The following is a 26,722-nucleotide window of genomic DNA, read 5'->3' on the forward strand; positions in this document are numbered from 1 at the left end:
TTTTGTGTGTGTTGGATTTATAATGAAGAATAACCTCACTTTAGATAAACCTGACTGGCTACAGCACTGCGACCGTGGAAGCTGTGGGGTTCTTAAGACGCCTAATGTTTGGCCACTGTAAATACAACGTATCTGCAATAAAATGTGAGGATAACAACCATTCGTCGTTAGCTTAGCCTTCGTACTGGTTCTGAGTGTTTTCCTGCTATTCTCTGAGAACCGCAGTCCAGGGATGCTATTGATGGGCGGGGCCTCCGTTTCGGCCTCTGTCAGCACATCTTCAATTGACAGCGTAACCTTTGCTTACATGCTCAGCAAATGACATAACATTGTCATTAGTGTTCTGTACAGGAAACACCTTCCAGCTGCTTCAGTAATCTTTCGTGCGTTTTAGAGGCAGGCTCACTCCTGATCCATGGTGGTGCAGCGCGGGCCTCCATAGAACTGTGTCCTACAACTGAGAGAAGGCTCGTGTCTTTTCCAATTCTTCCCAGAGTTTTCGGCTTCTTTCCTTGGTCGCAAATATAACATTTCACAACTCCGTCTCCATTAAGGGTGCCCACCATTTTATGTAAACACAAGAAATTTTTGCAATGTTTGCTTATCATTTATTTTATTTTTTTAACTTACAGAAAGCTCTGTTTTGTATTGTCAAATATCTAGGTTTCTTTTCCATTATTATTTTTCTGTTATTTTACACTGTTTCTATCTCAATAAGATTATTTTACTTTTTATTTTATTAAAAATATTTTATTTATTTATTTGGTACAGAGTCTCACTATGCAGCTCGGACCCATAGTGATCCTCCTGTCTCAGCCTCTCCAGGACTGGGATTACTGTCAGGCACCACCACACCCGGTTTCCGTGGCCAACGTGGCATACTGTTTGTTCTTGGCCAGCTCAGCTTGTGGTACTGGGGATCGAATCAGGGTCTTTGTGCTTTCCAGGCAGGCCCTTAGACTACTGAGCTATCTCCTCAGCCTTGTTTTTACTTTTTATGATTTCATATTTTGTTTCACTCAAATATATCAGGGCCTGAGATGAGGCTAAAGGAAAATACATTCTAAGTTTTTTCAAAGTATCAGTAACTTTTATTGTATACTATAATCTTTATGCAAAGGGTTTTCAAAATCTGTCATGATTGTTTACAAAATTTGTATTAAAGATAATTTCTATTGCATTTATACAGTCCTACTAAACTTTTGTTATCGTGCTTCATTAATACTAGATCATTTCAGGGGGCCAGGGAGATAGCTCAGTAGAATACACACTTGCATAGCAAGCTCAGGGTCCTGAGTTCAATCCCCAGTACCACCAAAAAAAAAAAAAAAAAAAAAAAAACTGCATCATTTCAGTTATTTAGGAACATTGTATAATGATAAATTAAATATTTACACCTCTTTTCCTCTTGCTTTTATTGCTCCATTTATTCATCTAGATGTTTCTGAAATTATTGAATAAAATTGTTGAGTAAATACATATGTATATATGTATATGAAATTATATTTATATTAATCTAAGGTCTTGAAATATTTAGATCTACATTCAGGTTGTATACTAATATGTGAAAATTTGAAGTTATTCAAATTATCCATCCACACACATGATAAATCTCAATTTATTTCAGCCCTTTACTACTCTTGGTGAAATTTTATATTTTTCTTTAGAGTTTCCACACACTCCCTTTTAAAGTTATCTCTAAACACCTTATAAATAATGTTTTCTGTCCTTTATATTTTCCAAATAGACACCACTGGTTTGGATGAAATCTGTTGATATCAAATATACTTATTCTGTGTCCCTCTAAACCACCTTCTTCAAATTCTCATGAATTTCCATGGCTCCTTGCAGTTTTCTAGTATGACAATTAGACATCTACAAATGCTATCTGGTGAATTCTTGGCCCACTATGAAGAAGGTTTGCAATGACTCTCACATCCCCTGGCTCACAGCATGGTGAAAGGCCCTTCCACAGTGAGTCGGACGAGGCTGATGTGACTACAGGATGGGGCAGTGACAGCGCCTGGTTTCTCGCGCTGATCACAAAGGGACCGCAGCTTCCCCGGGTCTCCTGGCTGCCTGCCCCTGGGGCGAGGCGGCGGGCACACTGCCAACATGCACACGTGGTCTGGCACAGAGCGAGGTTCCTGCCTCCGCCTGATGCTCTCTAGCCTGCCAGCCACCAGCCAGCCTCTCTCCTTACTGAGCTAAACATTTTGCAGCCATAAGAAGCAGATCTTTTCTCAAACCCTGGTGGCGCAGCCCTAAGCTGCATTTCTTCCTCGCTGAGCCAAAGTCCCCGTGACAACACCCCACATGCCTGTTCCTAGCAGTCAGCTCCACCAGTTCCATAGGAACTAACCCTGCAGTCCCCTCTGTCAGGCTGCTTCCCCCTTTAGAACGCACGGTCTCGGAAGCAGAGGTGCTGCACACCGCCTACCTCACAAACTGCACTGGAGAGAACGAACAAATGCAGGTTGCGGATTTTGGTTCACTAATAATGTAAAGGAATTTCACCCTTATGTTTACGCATGACATCAGTTTCTAATTTTCTCATTTTAGAAAGTACTCGTAGATTTGGACACGCTGACTGTGGGACCTTTGGAAAACGTGTTCTATCTTTAACTACCTCTGAAAACTATTATGTGGATTACATACAATAACCAGAAAAATATATAACATTGATAATTCACCCCGTTGACTGAGGTAGTATTCATGTTCCAGCATGTATTGCTAGTGTGTGCTGATACTGCACACATGGTGAAGACGTGTATTCTGTATCTTGGCAAAATGGTTTGTATGAATTTTAATTACAACTGGCAAGCACAAGTCCTGAGTTCAGTCCCTGGTACCACACACACACATACACACACACACAAAAAAAAAGATCTGAATTTTAATTGCAAATTTTACTTGATTTTTATGTAATATGATTTCTCTTTATACGTTAAACAATGAATTAAAAGCCAGACAGAGGTGTATGTATGCCCATTTCGGGCAGTTTTTAAAGCTTTATCTCTTCTAAGTCTACATTGGAACATAGAAGTTTATGGTCCTTTGTCACTGGGTTGTAACTTCATCTCTGTAAAATTTTCATTTTTGTCCTATTAAGACTATTTTCTCATCAAGTGCAGCTTGATTTGGTATTAATCTAACTTTTGTCTTCTAAAAGCTTTCCATCCTTAAGTTCTTCCTTTTATTTGTATTGCGTTTAAGTAGAAAATTGATTAATTTTGTAGCTTTGTTTGAGAAATTTTCTATCTTCAGGGTGTGTGTATTTATATTTACTCTTAATGGAAGTGTGGTACAACACATCTGACTTTTGTTCCCATTTCCTGGCACAGAGCTCCCCAGGACACTTGGAAATTCCTGAGAGGAAAACTTATGCTATTTGTAAGTCGTCTCTTTCACCAGCAAATGAGCTTGTGCTGATGGTTTCTTAAGATCCTAGGGAGCATCACCATGGACTCTGGTTGCCGTAGGGACCGCTGGTGCGACCACTGGATTGGATCTGTCAGCCCTCGTATGGCCTGTGTTAGTAAAGAAGGGCAGAGATTGAACCAGTCCTGGCCAGTGAGTGATCTGTCAATAGTGCCACCATCAAAGTCCCCAAAGAACAGGGTTCAGCGGAGCTGGGGAATAATTCAGAGTCCGAGAGGGTATGTACCTCACATCCACATTTATGCTGCTAAAATGTGGGGGTTGCTCATTACCACAGTAGAATCTAGTGCGTCCTGGCTTTCTGCTGCTGTGTTCTGTTTCTTGACTCATGAACAAGAGGTTTTCACCTCCCTTGGTTCAAGTATTTATAACAAGTCAGAAGAAACAGGGAAACTCACTTAATGTTCCAAGTCATTTAGACTATTTTCAGATAATACGAAGGAGAAAGTAAGAGTGTAGACACATTTCCTTCTTGACAATAGTAATTCTTAGAGAACACTGGTGCTCTACTTTATTTATTTTTGTATTTTGTGCAGGGTCTCACTACACAGCTCAGACTCATAGTGATCCTCCTGTTTTCAGCCTCCCCAGTGTTGGGATTGCAGGAGTGCACCACCATGCCCTGACTCGGTTGCCAGCTCAGCGCACCCAAAAGTGGGGCTGGTGTGGCATGTCATGTCCCTGCGCTTGCCTAAGCAGGTGCTTAGTCCACTGAGCTATCTTGCTGGCCCCATGCTCTACTTTATTTTTTTTTAAATTTTATTTATTTATTTATTTATTTATTTATTAGAGAGAGAGAGAGAGAGAGAGAGAGAGAGAGAGAGAGTGTGTGGTGTGTGTGTGTGGTCAGCTCAGCCCACCAGGGGGCGGGGCTGGCTGGCATGTGGTGCTGGGGGATCGAACCGCAGTCCCTGATGCTTTGCTAAGCTTGTTCTAAGTAGGTGCTTTAGACCACTGAGCCATCTCTCCAGCCCCATCCCATGCTCTACTTTAAAAGAGCAAACAAAAAAACAAAACAGCCTTATGGATAAAAAACATAGAATATGTCTCAGTCTCTAGGGTGCAGGGAGTACAGGTATGTGCCACCACGGCCAGCCCTCGCCTGTTTCTCAGTACTTCTCCATATGGTTTCATAATTAATACCAGATTCCAGAATATTTTAGCAATTGGATATTTAGCAAGTGTCATGTGCTGAATAATATTTTCCAAAAACTCACCAGTTGGAAACTTAATCCCCAAATTTATATGTTAATGGTATTTTGAGGTGGAACTTTTGGGGGGAATGGTTAGGATTAGTTGAGGTCATGAGGCTGGGCCCCAGGGGGCAGGTTCCAGAGCCATCAGAGGAACACACCTGTATTCTTTATAAATTATCTAGTCTCTGGTGTTTAATTACATCAAGGAAAGTGACAGAAGTGCTATCTCTGCAGTGCTATCTGATGGGGACACTCATCATTTTCTATCATTCTTTTTTTAACTAAAAAAATCTTTATTTATTTACACTTTCACCTTCACCAGTTTGTGAACAATTAAATCACATGTACATTGAAAGAGCTTCTTACAAATGGGCACATAAAAGTTGTATTTAAAATAACGGATATCAAAATGGCATCTGTGGTTATAAAGGCTGCTGAAATTTTGGAACCTTATTGCCTCATCTACATATGTGGATATTACTTGCTTATACAGTAGAAAGAATACAATTTAATTCCCACAAATTATTATTTCAGCATCTCGCTAAACAGCTCAGACATGGAGTGATCCTCCTGTCTTAGACTTCCCAGAGTTGGGATTACAGGCATGCGCTACCATGCCCAGTCTCAGTGACCAGCTCAGTATGCCCAGGGTTCCAAGGCCAGCCTCACATGAGGTACCATGGATTGAACCCAGGTCCTTGTGCCTGCCAGGCAGGCACTTAGACCACCTAGATATCTCCCCAGTGATGGTGGTTCTCCCAGGAGCTCACAGAAACAGTTCTGAGGTATGAGGAGCCAGACCAAGACTGGATCAAGGTCCCTTACCCTGCCAGCTACACCAATTCCAGCCAGGTCAACCTCTACTCTCACCTTTGTTTCCCTTTTATAGGAAACCCCAAAGTTTCAGTCAGCCCCTGGAAGACATACGTGGAACCTCTTTCTCTGTCTTTGCTGCTGTGGCCAAGCTGACTAACGTGCCTTTCCTGCCTTTCACTGCTGCTCACATCCTTGGGGGAGTGTCCTGCAAAGGTGGCTGAGCATGGCCTAGTGGAACCCAGAATTAGGGTTTTGTCTCCAAACTTCTGGTAGCAAAACCTCCTTGGGGCTGTATAAAACACAGGAGCCCAGGACATGACTGGAGACTGGGAAGCGGATGTGGAGATGAGTGACGACAGTGGTTCAGGCTGCTGTGACATTTTACACCACTTCTCTGCTATATTTATAGCAGCTGTCCAGAGGAAATGGCATTTTGAACTAAATAGCTATTATTTATAATTGTTTTCCTCAGAGCATGGGTGTTAAGCTCACTACTGAACTGAAGACTCTTTTGGGAAGAAAACTGCTTTTCATGGTTTAGTTCTATTGGGATTCAGAAGATGGAAAGATATTCCTTGCTTGTGGACAGGAAGAACCAACATTATGAAAAGGGCCATATTCTCATGATTATTATTAGATTCAATGCAATCCTGATTAAAATACCATTAGTGTAAGCAAAGATCTAGGGAAAGCATTTCTTTCTTTCTTTCTTTCTTTCTTTCTTTCTTTCTTTCTTTCTTTCTTTCTTTCTTTCTTTTTTTGTATTTTAGGGATGGGTCTACAGGGTATTCAGGGTCTCCCTACTAGATCAGACTTGCAGTGATCCGCCTGTTTACAGCCTCTCAAGAGCTGGGATTACAGGCATGCGCCACTATGCCCAGTCTCAATTGCTGTCAGTTCGTCCTGGGGGTGAGGCTGGCACAGCAAGCCCAGGAATCAAACCCTCGGTCCCTGCACTTGCTTGCAGGTGCTTTAATCCACTGAGCTGTTTGGCCGGCCTTCCTTGGAAAAAGCACTTCTAAAGTTCATCTGGAGCCTGAGGAGAACTAGGCTAGCGAAGACAGTCTTGGATAACAAAGGAAAGGCAGGAGGCTTCATAATCCCTGCCTTGAAATTATGATGCAGAACTACTATGATAAAATCAGCATGGTACTGGCAAAAAACAAAGAAATAACACCAACAGAAAACCAGACCTGAGGATCAGTGGAGCAGAGTAGAAGATGCATACACAACTACAGACACACTCAGTCACCTTATCTTTGATAAAGTGGCCAAAGATGTTCACTGGAAGAAAGAGAGCCTCTTTAATAAATGGCGCTAGAGAAGCTGGCTTTCCATATGCTGAAGGCTAAGACTAGACCCATATCTGTCACCATGCACTAAACTACAGTAAAAACACATCCAAAATTGAAATATTAAAACAAAAACAATAAATTGCTAGAGGGGAAAGTAAGTAGAAATCTTGTAGATATAGGGTAGGCAGAGAGGTCATGAACAAAACCCAAACTGCACAAGAAGTACTTCAAAGACTCAACAACTGGGATCTCAGCTTGTTGAAAAGCTTTTGCATGTCAGAAGAAAGCGCCAACAGAGTACAAAGAAAGCCCACAAATTGGGAAAACATTTTAGCTGACTGTCCCTCAGAACAAGGACAATTTTTTTTTATTTAAAACATAGAAAGAATTTTTAAAAATCAGGTCCTTAAAATTCAACAACCCGGGCCTGGGGAGATGGCTCAGTAGGATAAGCTCTTGACTGGCAAACGCAAGGATTTGAGTTTAATCCCCAGTTCTGAAAAAAAAAAAAAAATCAAAAACCCTGTCCAAAAATGGGATCCAAATGGCAAATAAACATATGAAAAAATGTTCAACCTCACTGATCATTTGAGAAATGCAGATTAAAACAATAGTAAGATTTCTTCTCACCCCAGAAAGAATGGCTGTCATCCAGAAATCAACCAGTAACAAATGTTGGAGGGGCTGTGGGGAAAGGGAACCCTTCCCCAGTGTTGGTTGGCATTTAGATTGGTACAACCACTACAGAAATCAGTGTGCAGATTTCTAAAAAACTATTAGAGGTCCCACTTACCCCAGTTATTCCTCTTCTGGGCATCTTTCCAGAAGAATTCAAAATGTCATACCACAGTGATATATGTACTCCCATATTTATAGCAGCACAATTTGTCATAGCTAAATCTTGGAAACAATATCCCAATTACTCATCAACTGAGGGATGGATAAAAAAGATGTGATATTTTTATACAATGGAGTATTAACTATAAACAAGATAAATTAAAGGCTCTCACAGGTAAATGGGTGAAACTGGAGACTATATTCATAAGGGAAATAAATCAGACTCATATGTGTGAATATTGTATTGTTTCTCTAGTGTAAAAATCGGAACAATCAAATAAAATCTGAAAGGTACAATAGATACTGTGAAAGAGAAAGAAACTGTTTAAAAGGAGGGAACAACTGGGATGGAGGAAAAAGAAAAGAAAGAAAGAAGGAAGTGAAAAAGAAGTATATAAAAATATATCTTTTATGTACTTCTTTTATATATATTTATTTTATATATATTTACGTTATATACATTTATTTATATATATTTATTATATATATAATAGCTTGGATAATTGTACTGCCAATTTCTGTTGGTCTATTGAAAGGAGAAGTTGATGCTTAATTTTTTTCTCTCCTCAAAGTTTTATAATTTTTGACCAATTTTACATGCTTATATTTGGTAATCTGAACAGCTAATTGGAAAGCTATGACACGCAATACAACAACCTTCGTGTAATTCCTATCATTTTGTTTAATGGAATTCTGTACCATTTCTAATGGTTTTTATTTAGCTATTTTTGTATTCTCTTTTAAAAAAGAGGTAAGAAATACAAAAGTTAAGCCTACACAGTGCAAATGATTTTCTTTTTAATAAATGAGAATGGATTCAACAAGCCTTCAAAAATGGTAACTACTAACTCCAGATTCATCTGAGGACATTGTAGATATCATAGAGTTGGTAAAAAAAAAAAAAACCAAACACATAATATTTGGAGCTGTGGACACCAGGGCTGGACGTTGCTTTGGTTTTTTATTTTTATTTTTATTTTTTTGCAGAACCGGGGATTGAACTCCCTGTGCTTGCCAGGCAAGCACTTATTCCACTGAGCCATCTCCCCAGCCCTGGATGCTGCCTTTACGTCAGCTGCTATAACGCTCTGGCAAAGCCTACAACCTATCTGAGCCTTAATTTCCTCATGTGTGACTCAACACATCAATACTTGTAAGTTGCTGTGAGCGTTAAACCAGATAATATATATGTAAAAGAGCTGAAATGTACAAATTATTCATTGAATGCTAGTTATTGTTTCTGACTCTTGTATCTTTGAATATTTATCACTTCCTGTAGATTTGTAAAATTTTACCCATTTGGCTAGGGAAGGAATCAGCACATAACTCAGAAAGACAAAAATCTGCCACTCATTTATTTGTTAGGAAACTGGCCCGTTGCTGTTGCCATAGTCTAGCTGAATTCAGGTACCTTTCAAATCTGAGTATTAATTCTAGCAATAACCACTTTACAAGAAATAAGTCCATCACGACACAGAACACAACACTTTGTGGCTTGTCTCTCTATTGGTGTGAATATTTCTCATGTGTAACTGAGGGGCCATAGGGTAGGCCTCTGTCACAAGTGTCGGACATCTAGAGCTGCGTGGTTCTGATTCCCCCCTGGGGCAGCCAGACCACTCTGGACCTACTGCACTTAACGTGAGGATTTACTGAGGCACATAGGGCAGAGCTTTTGCCGAACACTAGGGGGCAGCAAAGAGCGCGGGAAGAGCAAAGGCGCATAAAGAAATCTGGTGACAAAAAACACACCAAGGTTCCTCAGGAGAGAGGTTTTTCCCTTTTCCAAAGAACATGCTTGGAGCTGTGTGTGGTGGTGCGCGCCTGTGTTTCCCACCACCCTGGCAGGTGAGGCCATAGGAATCTGAGTTCCAGCCCACCCTGGGCAAGTTAGACTTAGTGAGACCTTGTCTCAAAATTTTTTAAAAAATTTAAGGGGGTTGGGGTGTATAGCTCAGTGCAAGGACCTGGGTTCAGTAGCCAGTACCACCAGCATCATGACAATAATAGCGACGATAAAGAGCACTCTGGGTTACAGCACAGAGCACAAGAGCAGAGTTGGTACTCTGGGCAGGAAGCTCCTTTTAAAGGAAAGCAATTGTCAATTTTATTTACATCAACTTAATCCACCTTTTGCTGTGCTGGTGATGTCCAAATCCCTCCCCTTAACTTCTCTTTTTGTTCCAAGTCTCTAAATCCACTTGAATACTTCAATCTCTTGCAACCCACAGCCATTACGCTTCTTCCCAGGCAATCTACTGCAGTGTTGAAGAAATTAGTCCCTGGAGTCAGACTGCCTGGGTGTACTTTGGGCAGGCAACTTACCTAATTTCATCTGTAAGATGGGATAAAAACATCTCCAACTTTATATTCTTGTGAAAAGGACTGATATTTGTAAATTTTCTAAGATAGTGCTTGACACACAATAGATACAAATGCTTACTAAATGAAGATAAAATGGGTCTGGGAAGATAGCTCAGCGGCATAAGTGCTTTCCTGGCAAGCAAGTGTCCTGAGTTTCATCCCTGGTACCACCAAGAAACAAACAAATAAATAAATAAAAATAAAGACACGTAACACTGGTTCCACTTCTGAACTCAATAAACAGGTCCTTCATCTAGTTGGCTATATGCAACCTGAAAGTTATTCTTGGTACCTCTATTACCCTCCTCCCTCTCTCCAATCAATTAATTAAGTCTCACACTTAATTCCACTATTTTGATAAATCAACATGATTTTGATAAATCAGTTCACTTCCATCTTCGCAGATGCAGAGTTCAGCGCATCATCATTTCTCACATAAGCCGTATGTACAGCCTTTTTCGGGTCTCTCCTCAGCTGTTCTCATGCTTCTGTAGTTTAGTGTTTGAAGAGATTTTCAGAACACAGATATACTGAAATGATCCCTGTTGCCTAAAGCTCCTGAAAAGCTTATTTTTTCTAGAATAAAAATAAAACCTAGCCAGGCATTGTGGTAGGTGCGTGCAGCCCCAGGACTCTGGAAGGCTGAGGTGGAAAGACCACAAGGTCAAGCCCAGGCCAGGAGACTTGGTGAGAGCATGTCTTACAGAGAAAAAAAAGGGGCACAGTGCTAGGGGGTAGCCCAGTGTGAAGTCCGCAGGCCCAATCCCCACTGTCACAAACTAATTAATTTTTTTACACAATGATAAGAATCCACATTATTGGGCCTATGATACAGCTCAGTGGTGTAAGCACCTGCCTGGCAAGTGCAACATCCTGAGTTCAAACCCTGGTACTGAAGGGGGTGGGAATAAACAACCACAGTGTGCCTTATACTAGCTAGTCTGACTTCTATCATTTGCTTGAGTGTCCTGTTCCATTTTTACCTTGGGCTGTTCAGTTTTTCCATGTGACATGTTTTCTCTTGCAATCGGTACTTTGTACATACCAGGGACACCTTCCCTTCTTGTATCCCGACTTAACCTCCAACCCCTCAGATTTTAGCTCAGAGGGTACTCTCTTAAGGAAGACTGTCTTGAGCCCTTGAGTTTCTGCGTCATAGTAATTTGTTCTTAGATCATGATATATTCTTTTGCCACAAAATCTTCTTCAATATAAGATGATTTTCTATTGACTTTCAACTTTACATGTTCTCCTAAGAAATCAGTTATGATTATTTATGTCACTGATGTCCTGTATGTGATGTGTCATTTTTTTTTCTGTTGTTGCTTTTATGAATTAAAAAAAAATCTTTGGAGCCAGGGAGATAGCTTGGCAGTCTAAATGCCTGCCTGGCAAGCAAGAGGACCAGGGTTGGATTGCTAGTACCGCATGCCATGCTGACCCTGCACCGAATCAGCCACCGAAACCCAGCGTGGGGGTGCCCATCTATAATCCCAGCCCTTGGAAGGCTGAGATAGGAGGATCACTGTGAGTCTGAGCTGCATAGTGAGACCCTGTACCAAATAAATAAATAAATAAATAAATATAAGATTTTTAAAAAGTCTCTTTGGATTTCAGAAGTTTGCCTGTTATGTGCCTATCTATGGTTTCATTTAGACTTCTACTACGTGGAGCTCACTGAGATTCTTGGATCTGTAGACTGATACTCTCCCGTACCATCTGAAAATTCAGCTCGTACATCCTCCCCTCCTTTCTGGATGCTCTTCCTCCTTCCATTCTATTCCTGCAGCCACTCACAGTGTAGACCGCTTCACAGGGCACTCGTAATCTCTGGTGGTTTTCAATATTTTTATTTCTGTGCTGCAATTAGAATTTAATCTTTGAGTTTAGTGATCATTTTAGTTTATATTGGTGTTCTGCTGTTAAGTTCATTGAATTCATTATTTCACATCTTCTCTTTTTACTCAAGAGTGTCTAATTTTTATTTCTTTATTTAGGCCTTTTTGAGACAGTCTCACTAGGCAGTCTCTCAAGGCAGATCAGGCTAGCCTTGAACTCAGCTTGTGACCCAGGTTGGCCTCAAATGTGCAGTGAGGCCTGGCTCTAATTTTGTTGTTGTTGTTTTTGTTTTGCTTTTAATGGTTTCAATTTATTTGCTGAGACCCTCCTCTGTTCATCTGTGCTGGCCGTCTTTCTCCTGAAAGCCCTTGAGCATAGCTCTACCAGATATTTACAAATTCTTCTTTGGAATTTCCAAGACCTGGCTTGTCTATGGGCCCACTGCTATTGTTAGTATTTTTCTACTGATTAATTACATTTTCTTCTTTTCATGTATAATTTTAAAAGTTATATATTAGACATTGTTTATAGAAGAACGAGGCAGATCCTAAGACTATTTTTCTTTTCTTTCTAGAAAGTGCGAGCATTTTCTTTTATCTGAACATGACAGTGAAGAAGCGATCATTCACCCTTTTCTAAGAGTTGGTCTACATCTGGACCTCATCTCCATTGATGGACGGACGGGTTTTCCATCCCAGCTCTAACCTCGCAGAAGCTGCTCTCTGTCCTTAGCACCTTCAGTACTATTCAACTCACAAAACTCGCTTTAGCTAACTCCAGAACGTAAAACTATGCCTATTTTTGCTAAACACTAATGCCAAGGCCAGCAATAACTGTAAGCAGAGAATGCCTCACAAGTAAACATTCAGTTTTCAATTTTACTTAATTTCTGTAAGATCAAGTGTCACATTTCTGATTTTCCTGAACCAATACATCAAAAAGAACCCGAGTCTTTCTCTATCATCTGCATAGCTATTACCTATACTGGTATAAGCCAGTTTTGTGCATTCCAGGTCAAAATCTACCTGTAAATGCTGTGTACAATTAGTCCCATATTCTGCTATGTGCCCGTAAGTTTCATTATTGGCATGTGTACTAGATAAAACATAGGCTTTAGGGTTAAACTCACCTGCGTTTCAATTTAGCGCCACTATATGTAAAACCCTGGATCTTATTAAAATTTTTTTAGCTTTGATGTCTTTATATATACTTGTGTTACAGTTTGTGTATTTGTTCCCCCAAAGCCTCATGCAGTCACTGAGGTGCAGTTCTATAGTTTGTGATTAATTCATGATCCAAGGCTGGGATTATGGTCTGGGTACTGATGGGATTATGTGTCTGAGTACTGCTAGGATTATAGGTCTGAGTACTGCTGGGATTATGGGTGTGAGTACCGCTGGGATTATGGGTGTGAGTGTTCCACCCAGCCTGGTTTGGCATGAATGTAGCATCAAGGGGACAGACTTGTTCTCTTGCCATTGCTGCTGCTACTTCTGCAGTTTGCTGTTTTGCTGTTCACCACTACCATGAAAGGCTGCTCTCTGCCTTGTGCCGCTCTGCCTTGGAGCCAGCTGGGTATGGACTGAAACCTCCAATAACTGTGAGCTAAATAAACTTTTCCTTCCTTCATTTTGGGTGTCGGGTATTTGTCCCAGCAATGAGAGAAGAGTAACTGAGACAACTTGTGACAGTGAGAAGACAATAGCTGTCTCAGGAGCCGGGAGATTCATGTCCACTTAATGATCAGAATTAATAAGACCTTGCTAAACGCCAGGGACAGGAGGCGCACTTCCGCTGGAGGACCCCATTTAAGCTGCACAGGAGTCTTTGCAGTAAGCACTACCGCTGCTCCCGCTCCTACTACCACTCACCTCTACCTATGGATCCACTGAGGCTCTGAGACGTGGAGTTATTTGTCATGGGTCAGATAAGCAGCAAGTAAAATTTGGACTTGTAAACCAAAGAAATCTTTTATTTTTCTTTATGTATTTAGTACAGGGTCTACAGGTTCTCTCTACATAGATCGGATTCATAGTGATCCTCCTGTCTTCAGCCTCTCAAGCACTGGGCTTACAGGCACAGGCCACCACGCCCAGTCTCAGGTGCCATCTCAGCGTGCCCCGGGGGTGGGGCTGACATGGCACGCCAGAGATCAAACCCCTGTCCCTGTCTCTGCCGAAGCATGCGCTTTCGTCCCCTTAGCTATTTTACAGCCCAAACTAAGAAATCTTGAACAAAACAGAACTTTCTGGAAGTAATCCAAATGCCCTCAATGCAGGAATGGATTTAAAAAATGTGGTATATTTATACAATGGAGTACAGCTCAGCTATAGAGAAAGATATACTCAAGGCTTTTATAAGTAAATGAATGTAACTAGAGACCATACTCATAAGTGAAATAAATTACATCCACATTTGTAAACATTTTATTGTCTCTCTGGTGTAAGAAATTCAAAGGGTGAATAAGACCAAAAAGATCTAATAGATCTTGTGAAAGGGAAAAAAACTGCTCAAAAGAAAAGAACAACTGGGGTGGGAAAAAGGAAAAAAGAAGAAAGGGAAGATTAAAACTATATGTATATATATGCAAGATAGCTAAGATAATTGTAATAATAATTCCTTCAGTTCACTGAAAGGAACAGTTACTGTTTATATTGTTTGGTCAATTTTGTATCCATATATCTGGTAATCTGAACAACTACTTTGGAGATAGCAATATGCGATATGATAACTATTGTTAATCTCCCATTGTCTTGTTCTGAAATTTTGCATTGTTTTTATTTTTTTCTTTAAAATAAAAAAAGCAGCAAGAGACTTTAGCCTTTATCTCTCAACCTAGCACTTCTACTACTTGCAGTTAATATTATTAAAATTAACAAATAACAGAAATAAAATCAACCCTCCTTATCCTGATGGGTGTGAGGTCCAGGTTCTGTCTTGGTGTTGGTCTCTTCTCCACTACAGGGTTGTGACCACTTCACCAGAGACAGTCTGATGTGAACCCCTGGCTCTTGCTGTGGAGTCCCACCTTGTCGATGGCATCTACTTATCTTGAAGGCTGCGTGTGGTTCAGTTGCATAGGTGGGTGATTCCAAAAGTCTACCCAAGAAATCATGAAGTACTACATGGTTGATTAAAAATAGAAAACATTGCACAAAGTGTTAGCTCCTCTGCTGTGTTCGTATGAACCTCTGTGTCTTGCATTGTGGGTAGCCGCCTAGCCGCCCTTAACACAGCAATCAGTTAAGCCTCTAAGAGTGAATGGATGATAGAAACTGTGAGTGACTACTTAATGATAATCATTTTAATAGTAGTTGTTAATTCCGGTATGGGACGTCAGCACATGTTCAATCTCTTTTTTCTTGATTTTTGAATCAATTTTCTGAAAATGTTTGAATGTCAGGCTAAAATTAAGTCTAGTTGACATAAACAGAACCAAATAAATGATTCTCACTAAATCAGATATGCACCTTTCTTTCTTTTAGTTTTTGGTGTCCCTTGGATTGGGGTAAAGGGAAGCCACTGACAGCAAAGGGAATAAAAGAAACCAGTTTCTGCTCTAGAAAATGTTGCTTTTGATGCAGTAGCTTTTACTTAACTGATCACTCCCCTGGTGCACACTAGGCTAATGTGTTACTTATTAATTATGCTAGTATTTTCCTATGAAATTATTAATCAGGAGAAATTACTTTGGAGTCCATCTTTTATTGTCTTTATATGGCTTGAATTTTAATGCCTCTTTTTTGTACTTCTTAGTAAGACTTCTGAGGCCAAATACAGCTTTATGACTCACATAATCTCATGTTTCCATGTATTACTTTAGATAATAGGATAAACTGTCAGTTTTTATTGTTTTTCTTGAAGACATTCAAAATATTTGGGAGGGCCTACTGTGGAGCCACAGAGTACTATAACTTGAGAGCAACTGGCCAGAGAAAGGAGACCACATTTCTAAGAGATGGGCTCCAAAGTGATGAGCAGGTGTTGTAAAGATTAAAAGGACAGTTTTAGAGATGTCAGACATAAGTTTGTTTTATTTTCTATATCTCTTCATACTAAATAATGAGGTCCTATTTTCTCAAAAGTGGATAACACGTCTATAATAAGGAAAATCTCACACCTGATTATGAGATCTCACACTTCAGTTCTCAAGGTAAGCACCCCTTCCTCCAAGACACTTTCTAAATTCCAGCCAAGTAAAATGCCCTAACTAAAGCACCCTCCCCCATGTGGTCGCCAAGCTGTGCTCCTTTCCTGTAGACGACCCATGTAGACCATAATTTCAGTGATGATTTCCTTCTCTGGCTTGAAAACCTGGAAGGTCTAGGCTGACTTGGCCCATGGTGTCCCCTTCTAATCCAGCCCAATGTCTGGTCCAGAGTACCCATTCCATTAGTAATGTATGAATGAGCAATGTATATGGAATAGCATGTATTTACTGACTAAATCTTGCTTTATGCAATAGTGTCTAAAGTTATCAAAATAAACTAATGCTGTATCTGAAATAACACACCTCCTCCATTGTTTCTATTTGAAATTATTGTTTAGAAGTAGGATTTCAAATGAAGAATCAATAAACGTGGGTTAGCTCATGAAATCACATTGGGTGCTCCTGCTTTAGCTGCCTCTGTGCCTTGGACATGGTTGGTCCTCTCCAAAATGCTTGTTGAAATCTGATTGCCATTGTGGCCATGTAGGGAGTTGGGGCCTACCAGGGGGTGTTTGGGTTAAGAAGGAGGAGGTCTTTGAATAGCTTAGTGCCTTTGTCATGTGAGCAAGCTCCTGTTCTAGTGGCACCAGTTTAGTGGGTTGTTATAAAGTTTGTCTCTTTTCTGTGTTACCAATGTGCCCCTCTGATTTCTGCTATGGGTTGAAGCAGCTCAAGGCCCTTGCCAGAAGCCAGCTCTTAGACTTCATGCCCTGTAAGACAAAGAGACAAACTGAACCTCTTCTCTTTATAAATCAGTCTCTAATTCAAGTTCCTACAATTTTCTATAATGTTATAGGGACTTTTTGTGGGACGAAATAATGCTCTACTTCTTAATCTAAGTTTTAAGTTCTAATGTATTATGATGATTCATTAGGACATTATATTTCCTCTCTGTACCTGTAATCATATTTCTTTCATACTTAAAGTGGGGAGTGAGTGACGGGCTAAGTGCACACAGATGCTGTTGTTCAGCCCAGTAAGGAAGGTAAGCACAAATAAATCCTTCGTCAACAGTACGACATCCAGCAAGGAGGAGTAATGGAATATGCATCAAAGCATTTTAGATACATAAGTGACTTCTACTTGTTGTGGAAGAAACAAGTTTAGCCAAATAATAGTCACAGCAACTTCTATGGTTTTTAAGAAAGTAGGGAGAAGCCATCTTTTGGGGCGATAGGAACAGGACTGGAACTGAGGAGAAAAGAGAGGGTAGCTCTACTGAGATGGTCTTGACAGGGAATTCTGGGTTTATCCCAAAATTATTATATATTATGATCTGGGAGAGCTGAAAGGTGACTCCTCTACCATGGAGAAACAATGGTAGGAGAGGCAAGAAGGCTTTTGTGAAGCCTCCTATGAATATGGTATTAATAGCTTGTGTGTGGATCTAGGAGTTCTTATGTATACTTTCTAGAAAATTCTGTGGAACTCCTTGACATAATTTTTCAACATGAGTGCCTCTGTTTCATTTATAGGGGTGGGGATGTAGAAGCGCACCACCTGGCAAGATTCCCTCAGACTAATAATTACCTCAGGGAATTGATGAACAATTGCAGGGACAAGTGCTACAGTCAGAGTGAGTGGACCATGCCATATTTCCTTCTCACCAACAATTACCTAAATTATATTATTTTTCTACTTAAGCAATCCTTCATTACTCTGCTCTTGGTGGTCATTGATTCTCCACTGAAGAAAAAGACTCTGTATTTGGAGACTTGATGATGAGACTAAACTGGAGTCAGACTGAGGAGATAGCAGTGGTCCCAAGGTTACTGGTAATCCAATTTAGGGAGATTGCATAGCAGTCAGTCAAATGAGTTTGCCTAGAAAACTCATTCATATGCACATTTGGTAGAAAAAAGCAGCAGAGAGCACAGAACAGTATCAAAAAACCCAAACATTATTGTAGGTAACTCAGAGGGTGGCTCTGAACAAGACTTTCACTTCTGCAAGTCTTTCTCTTCAGTTATCTATTTCTTTAAATTTATGTATTTGGTACTAGGCCTCACTGCACAACTTGAACTCGTAGTCATCCTCCCGTTTTCAGCCTCCCCAGAGCTGGGATTAGAGGTGTGTGCCACTACATCCTGATTTAGTGGCTGACTCAGCATGCCTGGGGGTGGAACCAGGGCAGCAAATAGTTGGGGGATGAAACCCTGGTGCCTGTGCTTGCCTAAGTAGGCACTTAGTTCACTGAGCTATCTTGCCAGCCCTTTCTCTTCCATTATAAAGTAAACTAGCTAGTGTTGCACCTTTGTAATCTCAGCACTCTGGGAGGCTGAGGCAGGAGGATAAAAACTTTAAATTCTGATTGGGCAAATTTGTAAGACTCTTTAAAAACTATTGAAAAAAAAAAGGGGGGGGGGGTTTGAGGGGCTGGTGTTGTAGCTCAGTGCAAAGGTCCCCTGGGCTCAACTCCCAATACTGAAAGAAGAAAAAAGCGGGCTTCTGTTCATGGGCTAGCTTTTCACATCTCTTAAGACTGGAGGGAACATGGGAATGGTAAGGGAAATAGCATACATTAAAGCATTTGGAAAACACCAAGCACTGAGACATAAGACAGAATTATTAAAAGGCTAGAATCCAGACCGGTGCAGAGTTACTGGCAGCTACAATAAAGTAATCTGATTTATTCTGACAATTTCTGTTTGTGGGCTTCTAAATAGACTTATATACAAAGCAAAGCTCCTGGTTAAGAAAACAGAAAATGAGACATCTGCTTATCCAGTTGATGTGTCCCAAGAGCCCGCGTCATCATTACTCATCAGTGCCGTCATTGTTATTGTCATCACTGTGTCCTCACAGCTAGTAGCTGCATGAAGACTGTGTGCTGGGGGTGTGGCAGAATCTTTCCCCTCAGGGTAACCCTGAATGAAAAACCTCAAGAGTCTTATCTTCTCCCCCGGTGTCCTGCAGCTAGAAGCAAAGCGAACTCCACCCTGGGGTGGCTGCTGGGCATTGGTGTCAGTCTTAATCACTCTTCTGTCTTGCCTGACTGGTGATTCACAGGCTATTTAACCACTGTCTTATTGATTTAATTTTTTTTTTCATGTTCTAAGTCCATTGTTAACCTCTACTAAGAGATTACTTGTCCCCTAACAACCATTTAGATGTTTATGATAAATGGCTTTGCTCCCAAGGATATTTCATACTCTGACCAACTGCTAAAGACATGGTAGCTTTTATCCACAGCTGAAGTGTCTAACCACGAATAATTAAGATTACAAAGGATGTAGGGAAATGTTTCAGTGTGGGGACCCAACCAGTGATCAGAAAGCACCTGTGAATTGGAGAAGGGAGTTTGTCAGGAGAGGCTGTGGGATTTACACAGGCAGAGGTGAGAGTTCCGTGCACACTAGGCAGTGGGCTAAGTGAGTGCTTTTCCCACATGATGCCTACTTGACTTTTGCACTGAGCTACAACCTCAGGCCTCTTTTATTTTTTGTTTTGAGATAGGGTCACACTGAATCACTGAGTTTCCCAGGCTGGGCTCAACTTTGAGATTTTCCTGCCTCAGGCTTCCAGTGTGCTTGGATTACAGGGTTGTGCAGCATGCCTGGCTTAGATGCTGGCATTCTTGTGAGGTGACCAATATTCCATCAGATGTGGCCCATGGAGCACTGGCTCAGATGACCCTACCACTGGCAATTGCTGTGTACATATCACTACCTGTCAGATAATGGCATTATACTCTGAGAAGCCACACACAGATAAAGTTAAAAAGTTAAGAGTAATGGGAACATATAACACACCTTTTGATTAATTCTGCTTGAGAGAAGGAAAGTACATCAAGCATTTGGTGGGTGAAATTGATGAAAGTAGAAAAGGTGAAATAGCGTATCAATAAAGCTTGTCAATAAAATGGATAAGGTAGCTAAGATAAAAGAAAATGGGCTTGAGTTTCAACATGCAGGACTCTAAAGGATCCATATTTCCCAGGGAAACTTTGCTCGTTAGATCTGAGACTGTGTCGAATAAGGATCAACTAGACTTTATGAATTCACACTGAGCCAACTGTCCCAGTAGGTGATGGGGAAGCAATACAGAACTGTGAAAGGGCAAGACTCCTCTTGTAACCAGGTGGATAGGGCTGTGATAATCTGGTACCTTAACTCTCAACCCCCAGTGAGAGTCAAACTCTATGGAATTACTGGGAGAGAAAGAAGAGTACATGGGTCCATGGGGCCCACCTGGTAGGAAAGTGAAGCCAACATCACCCTCTTGGGAAAGGAAATGAATGATGGTGGAGCTGGCATCAAAATGGGTTGGGAGAAGGTCACTTTGAGGCCAACAGGACACTGGGCCAAGTGAGACTGCCACTTGCAGGTCATTTATTTTCCCCTCTGAGCTACCAGCGCTGAGCTACCAGCACCTCCCCACTCAGCTCTGCGAACTGTGCCTGAGCAGAAGGCGTCAGGATTGTAGGAGCTTTGTGTTTTTCTCCAAGAGAAGCTGAGATTCTGGATTTTTGTATAGAATTGTTTCATAATAAAGTCTCCAACAAAATCAAAGATAAAAAATTCCACTAGCAGTAAAACAAAATAGCTTCTCTTGGGAGCAGAGATTTGGCAGCCTGCAGGCTTTTGCTTTTTCTTTTATTTTTTTGAATCCAAGTTTAGAAACAGCATGGGTTTTAGAACTTGGAGCAGAAGTGGGGGTGCAGGGAGAGCAGGGAACACAGGGTATCCCCATCTCCTGTACCCGGTTTTCTCCTTCCTAGCATTACCCAGCTCCTGGGGTCAGATTCTACCCTGATGTATTTGTGTTTGCCCTCTTCTGATCACTCCTTCCCCCAAGCCAGAATGAAACCCCTACAGCAGGAGAGAGCTGCTCACAGCAGTCTCCCTGGCTCCTCAGCTATGTTTGGAACAAAGTAAATATTTAATAAATATTTGCTGTGTGAATAATGAATGACTGTTCCATGCCTCCAACCAAAAAACCCCCAGCGGGCTGAGGTGGGTCACAGGACCCTGATTCCAAGGATTGCAGGTTTATTCCTAGGTGTTGTGAAACTGCTGTGAGACAGAGTGATCCCGGATGATGGTTCTTGCCTGCAATTTTCAAGGAGAATAAAATATTCTTAAATTTATAGCTATTCTGTGCTTCCCAAGCTTGCACGCATATGTGTGTGTGTGGAAAAATCTGTAAGAGCAAAAGCAACATAATGCCTGGTACACAGTCAGCTTGGATCATGAAAACACAGGCTTATTTTTTCTAACCCTGTAAAGCAAGAACTTGCATTAGGAAAAGAGAGCTGAGCAAACAGACTCGGGCCGTATCTGCTGACACTCAGGGCTATACTAAGGCTGCTGCAGAACGTTAGCAGTACTGAGTTCTCTAAGAATTCTGCACAATGCATATGGGCGCAAGTGGGAGACAACAACACTAGGGAACTTGCAGTTCTTGCTGAAAAGAAAAATCTGAGTTCTAAATCTAGCACTACCAGAGGACAGGCATCTGCAGCTGAATATAAAGCCGAAACTCCCTCGCTTGAACAAAATCACTCGCTATAGAGGGCTTAAAATAAGTAAAGCCCCAAGCGATGAGCCACACACACATTTTCTACCACACGCAGTATGAAAAAATAGCTCAGCCATGTGACGTCCTAGTCTACGCCATGCCTGAGTTCTACACAGAAGTCTTTTCCTCTCACTTTCCCTGGTTTTAGACAGAAATACATTTCCCTTGAAGTGAGAAATAGATATGTTTAAAAGACAGTCCAGGCCCTCCAGAAAAGCACTTACTTTGAAAGAGCAGGACAGGTCATGTATTCAAAACAAGAGCACCTTCTTAAGGAGCAGGCTCAGAAGTTGCTCAGTGGCAGTGGCCTCGATTTGTGCTTGCGACTCAGCCCTGCTGCGCGCAGTGCACAGAAAGGCTGCAGTCTGCGTGGTGGAGTCCTCCCGGGGTGCTGCGTCAGGATGACGCTCTGGAACAGTTACTGGGACAGGCTGTGAGCGAGTCAGTGGCGCGGTTTTATTTCTGTGCTGAGACTGCTGCTTCCTGACAGGGAAAATATTGATGGCAAAGTTACCCCCAGGAGTCAGGCAGCCACTGAGGGAGCCGGATGGCCTGGGTTCTAGGCAGTGGACAGAGCCCACCAGTGGCCTCTTGGGCAGAGGCCAGGCAGCCAGGATCTTGTCCTTCTCGCAGTGGTTCCTTGACCCTGCCAAAGGCATGACTCAGCTCACTCATGGCACTGCTGGCCAATGCTGTTGCTCTCCTGCGGTCCAGGAAGCCCGAGTTCCAGGCAGAAACCAGAGAAGACAGAGAGGAGGCTGCACTGGTCACTGTGGTCCCTAACTCAGTGGGGTCTAGGGATGTGGCTTCTTATGCAGGGACATGTATCACCTGTCCTCCAGAAGTTACGACAGTACAGTGGTGTAGGACTCTGGGCTCCTGACGGGTGAAGGCCTGCACTCCTGTCAACTAATACCCTCTAGACCAGTGGTGGCAAACCTATGGCACACATGCTACAGTGGACTGCTGGCATCACTGAAAGCTCTAAAAGGCTCGCCATCACTACTCCAGACTAATGCGGTGCCTAGGGTGAAGCATCACTTTGGTTGGCTTTGGAATCTGCCCCCAGGGGCTTGCTGGGGTACTCATCATCCTTTTGTTTATACTGCAGGTTTCTCATTTTAAAGAAATCATGTGATTCTTAAGTGTGGGTGTGTGTGATTTATTTCACTTACTTTTTATTTTTTGTATTTTAGGGAAGGTTCTACAGAGTGTTTAGGGTCTCACTAGGGATCTGCCTGTTTACAACCTCCCAAGAGCTCAGCTTACAGGAGCACACCACCATGCCCAGTCTCAATTGCCATCTCAGCAGGTCCCAGGGATGGGGCCGGCATGGCAGGCTCGGGGATCAAACCTCTGCTTCCTGTGCCTGCTTGCAGGTACTTCAATCCACTAAGCTATTTGGCCAGTCCTTCACTTACTATTATGGACATGAAATGCATACATTTTCCTACAAAGGATTCAAAGGTGGGTCACAGAAGTGTGGCCTTGGGATCTATATCTAAATCCTTGCTCCTTTCTCTCTGGCACTGCCTCCCTCCTCTGTTTCCTGACCTCTGTGAACCAAGCAGATTTTCTCCACCACGTCCTCTTGCCACATTTTGCCTGCCTTAGAGCCAGCTAACCATGGACTAAATCCCCCAAACCATAAGCTAAATTGAGGTATATCAGATATTGTGTTCCAACAAATCGAAACCTGATGTGGGATGGGGGAAGGTGGGGATTCTTGGGATAATTTTTACTTGGGGAGATTTAAGCAAGGACACTAAAGTTATGGAGCCCTAGCCCTTTTAAACTGTGTGGTGTGGTATTAAGGAGGATGAACTGACAAGGGACAGTCTCTGTTAGGGGAGGAGACACCCTTCCCCAAGTAAGAATGAAGTGGAATGGATCCTGGACTTGGGTATCAGATTATCTTTCTGAGCTTCTCTTTCTATGTGAGATGTTTGTATGACCTCTCAAATGTTAATGCCCCTTTCTTCCAAGTCTTGCCACACCTAGCACATGCCCTACTAGTGAAAAGAAATCAAATGAGTCAATCTGGTCTCCCCATGGCTTCCATTCCTACCCCTTCATCTTCTCTGAAAGGCAGTAAATTCTGGCAAAAGACTACCACTTACCATTGCCTCCCGACTCTAGTTGCTTTTAAATTCTGAAAAGCCAAGAACTGATTAGCTGTTGGAGAGTGTGGCAGATATGCACATGTGGGACACAGATACCCCTTCAAGAAAGGACAATGCCCAGCTACCGGGAGGTCTCTGGCCGCCAATTCCCTTAGGCCCACCAGGACTCCCAAGGTCCTCTTAGGGTGTCTAGCTGATGATGGAGCCAGTTTGGGGTAGCAAAGGCCAAGCCTCTGAATAGCAGGCTTTGCTCCTGGGGATTCCCTGGGGTGCATATCCTAACACAATCCTTCTTCCACTCTTCATCTTCTACTGGTTTTGTTTTCTTACCAGATGAGCACCTATACTCTCTTGGGGACCCAAGAGAGATGCAAGTCTCTGTGATGCATATGTCCCTTACTTTTCCAATTTGATTGGCTTCAGGAAACCATCTTTGAGTGCTAGGATCCTTATCCTTCCAGCATAAGACTCTACAGCACAAATCATCTTCTCATTCTCTTATTTACAGATATGCAGAGTATTGGTTTCTATCAGTTTTAGTAAATGGTTCTCAACAAGTGAGGCATGTAAGACCCATCCCAGATTTACTTCAATGTGCTAATACCCAGGCTCCATGTGCAAAGTATCTTTTGTGGTTTGTGGTGCATTCTGGGTAAAGGGCCTTTGACTGTAGCAGGGAATTCCTTCTTGTTTAAGCCTCTTTCTGAGATGAGTATCTGTCCAGCTGAAGATCATTTTTGGGGTTCAGTTGCATGCATACCTTAACTTGCCAGCTGAATGATCCTTCCTTCACTTCCAAATATTTTTTAAGTCCAGCTAGTCATGTTGAAGACCAATTTCAGAGTACAGTTCTCTTCTTAGGAAATATTAGGAAGGGATAGGAAACTTTGGGATCATTTTCAATTTTGAAGATTCAAGTAAAAACGCAACAGTTATGTCACCATAGGTTCCATGATCATAGAGAGTGTGGAGCAAGGAATTTGGCACTCAGAGCTGGATCCCATATCATGTCCTTTATGCTTCCTGGGGTTATGCATAGGCTCATATTTCACAAACTAAGTCATCCGAGGGCTGAGCTTTGGAACACCAGTTGAAATTGTCTTCTGTCCCTGTTTCTCAGGGAGCAGTCACTCATTTCAATATCAGAAGAGAAGCCTGGACCATCCTGTTTTGTGGGTCACTGAATAAAATCGCCTGTGATGATACATGTGTACCTTTAGCTTTGTGGTTCAGTTCCTGCAGTTTTAATTCAAAGCAAAACTTGTACCCAAATATGCCCATGAGCTGGAATTCTCTAGGACCGAGAAACCCTACCTTTCTGAGGACATTAGTCCAAGAAGGAAAAAAAGAGAAATGCTCCAAAGGAATGATTTGGCATTTTATAAAGAACTTCTCACTGGAACTTTGAAGCCAAGAAAAAAGCACAGTAGATCAGGGAGAATTTGTTTTGCATGAGTTTTGCCTTTCCTAAGCGGGGAAGCCTAGGTGTACAGGAGCTGAGAAAAATGAAGCTCTTGCAGAATTGTAACACGTCACAGTGTCACAGAGGGGGTGTTTCCTAACAGCACAACAAAGAGGAGACCTGATAAGAAAAACAGGGATTTAAAGTTCTTGCGTTGGGCCTATCCCCGGATATTTGGCAGCATGGGATAGATACTAATTTAATACTTCTTGAACACAACACTTCATTATTTAGTAACACTGGAATGACTCAGGAGGGAAGTTGCTTCCTGTGTGAACTGGGAACAGTGCCCCAAAGCAGAGGAGATGTGACCAGTGCATGAGAGGGTGGCCTCACCCCCACCACCTGCTGCATCAAGACACTCACTGATCAGCACTGGGCTCCCTCTCTCTCTTGCAGAGTTAATGCAAAGACTTGCTGGATACGTACACTCATGAGCTTAGTATACTTGCAAATCACTATGCAAATGTGAGTTTTGGTTAAGTTTTTTGGAAAGGCCTCCAAGGGAATGATAGTAGAACGGCACAATGGTCCCACAGGTATGGACTCCAGCTCAGAACCATGGGCCATCACTGAATCTCTGCTCCTCACTTACCAAGAGGGAGACTGGAGACTCCAGCCAGGGTGGCTCAGCTTCCCCATCCGCACATGGGAGCAGAATCACAACTACTTCTCAGGCCAGTGCTTGTGGGGAAATCATGCACCTCAAGTGCACTGTGATTCTTGTAAACCAGGGCTGTCACCACAAGCAAAACTGAGATGCAGGAAGGAGAAGACTTGGCAGGGAGACTGGGGGAGCTGGTAGAAAGCATTTTCCAGGGAAAGTCACCCAGAAAAAACAGAGGCAAGAGGTCCACTCTAGCAACCCCACAGCCTCCTGGTGACCTGATTCTGAGTGAGGGAGTGACTTTGATGTTCTTCTCTCAAGGCAAATTTCCATGTGTCCACATTAGCTGGAAGGCACGGGAGCTCTTGGCTGTCATTTTGGAAGGACCATCACAGATTTTGTTTCCAGGTACAAATTCACTTAGGACAACAGTATGTTCACATCACACAAGGACTTGACATGCAAAGAACATCATCTCAAAATGCAGCACAGTTGAATTCTGGGGGAGCAAGGGGGAGTGCAGGAGGTGGGTGATGATCTTAATGTCTGGGTTGCACTGGAGGTAATTCCGGGCAGGGCGGTCTGGGCAGGCTGTGGGCTGAGACACATTCCATCATGAGTGGAGAGGGTTTATAATGGAATGGCATGGATGGTTTCTTATAATCAGAAAAGCACACTGACCTTCACACTACACAGGTGCAGCAGCATAATGGCCCACCACGCGCACGCACATCAGTTCCTGGGAAGAGTCCAAGGAGGTTAACTCAGCATGCATCCGGGCAAAGGAAATCAGTGACATTATCCAAACATAGTCCTGTTCCCCCGCCCTCACCAAGACCTCTTGAGCAAAAAGTACACAAAGGTCCTGCTCATTCTGATAAAATGGAAAAAAGGTGGCAAGCAATATCAATATCAAATCCTTTGATTTGTGTTTTTCATTTTACCTTAGATTTGCAGTACTAGACAGGTATCTTTAGAAGAAAGAATTTGGGTCCCCCCAGTCCTCTGAGAA

At 42.2% G+C, this 26,722-nt stretch overlaps 1 protein-coding gene across 1 annotated transcript in view; it reads right to left on the reverse strand.

Annotated features, from left to right (window-relative positions):
• Window positions 1-26,464, reverse strand: part of Hecw1 (HECT, C2 and WW domain containing E3 ubiquitin protein ligase 1) — a 372,273-nt gene extending 345,809 nt beyond the window's left edge. The window contains exon 1 of the mRNA XM_004629654.3: window positions 26,392-26,464. Within this exon, the coding sequence (XP_004629711.1) occupies window positions 26,392-26,418 (27 nt within the window). The 5' untranslated portion in view covers window positions 26,419-26,464. The remainder of the gene's footprint in view (window positions 1-26,391) is intronic.
• Between the last annotated feature and the right edge of the window lie 258 nt (window positions 26,465-26,722).

The sequence above is a fragment of the Octodon degus genome, unplaced genomic scaffold, assembly GCF_000260255.1.
Source record: "Octodon degus isolate 3935 unplaced genomic scaffold, OctDeg1.0 scaffold00031, whole genome shotgun sequence".
NCBI lineage: Eukaryota > Metazoa > Chordata > Mammalia > Rodentia > Octodontidae > Octodon > Octodon degus.